This window comes from Saprolegnia parasitica, assembly GCF_000151545.1.
Source record: "Saprolegnia parasitica CBS 223.65 unplaced genomic scaffold supercont2.74, whole genome shotgun sequence".
In the NCBI taxonomy this organism is placed as follows: Eukaryota; Oomycota; class Saprolegniomycetes; order Saprolegniales; family Saprolegniaceae; genus Saprolegnia; species Saprolegnia parasitica.
The window spans coordinates 78,060-78,647 of NW_012156468.1; the positions used below are offsets into that span (position 1 = coordinate 78,060).

At 56.8% G+C, this 588-nt stretch overlaps 1 protein-coding gene across 1 annotated transcript; it reads left to right on the forward strand.

Moving 5' to 3' along the window:
* Nucleotides 1-31: 31 nt before the first annotated feature.
* On the forward strand, nucleotides 32-419 carry SPRG_11561 (hypothetical protein; the record flags this gene model as incomplete). Its single annotated transcript, XM_012351085.1, has 2 exons — nucleotides 32-75; nucleotides 162-419. The coding sequence occupies 2 exons, from the start codon at nucleotides 32-34 to the stop codon at nucleotides 307-309; spliced, it is 192 nt and encodes a 63-aa protein (XP_012206475.1). The 3' UTR covers nucleotides 310-419.
* Nucleotides 420-588: the final 169 nt, after the last annotated feature.

Below are 588 nucleotides of genomic sequence, written 5' to 3' on the forward strand. Positions count from 1 at the left end.
CATGCCGCCGCCGCCGGCCCAGGGCGGCTACATGGACCCGTACAGCTTGCCGCGGCCGCCGCCGCCGCCGCAAGGGTCGAGGCGCGATGAATGTGAGTGATTTTGACTCGTGGTACAGCGTCTAGTGGGCGGAGGGTTAAGGACATATAATTTGATAATAGATGGGGCTCCGGCCACTCGTCTGGTCTTAATCCGCAGCAAGGAAATGCGATGCAGTACCACCACCCGCGCGACTACATGTACACGCCGGACGATCTCGTCATTAAGACGCTCACGGACGAGCTCGACTTTGATTTCGCCGAGTTTTAAGGGGATGGAGAATAATGTCATGTGTCAACGACGACCACGATTGCCGGTTCCAGAGTCCACTTCTATACAGTACGTCTCCAAATACCTCCCTGGATTGAAAGGGATAGGGTACCGAGCTGGAGCTGAGAATGGCGTCGATACAAGGTACATATGTACCCTCGAGGATAGGCACCGACCGACTTTGGAGTCGAGTCGACCGAGCATGGCCGCTGCAAGGACCCTGCGCGGCCATGCGTTCTCTTCGCTCCGCCTCACGCAATCAGAAAGTAGTGCAAGTCA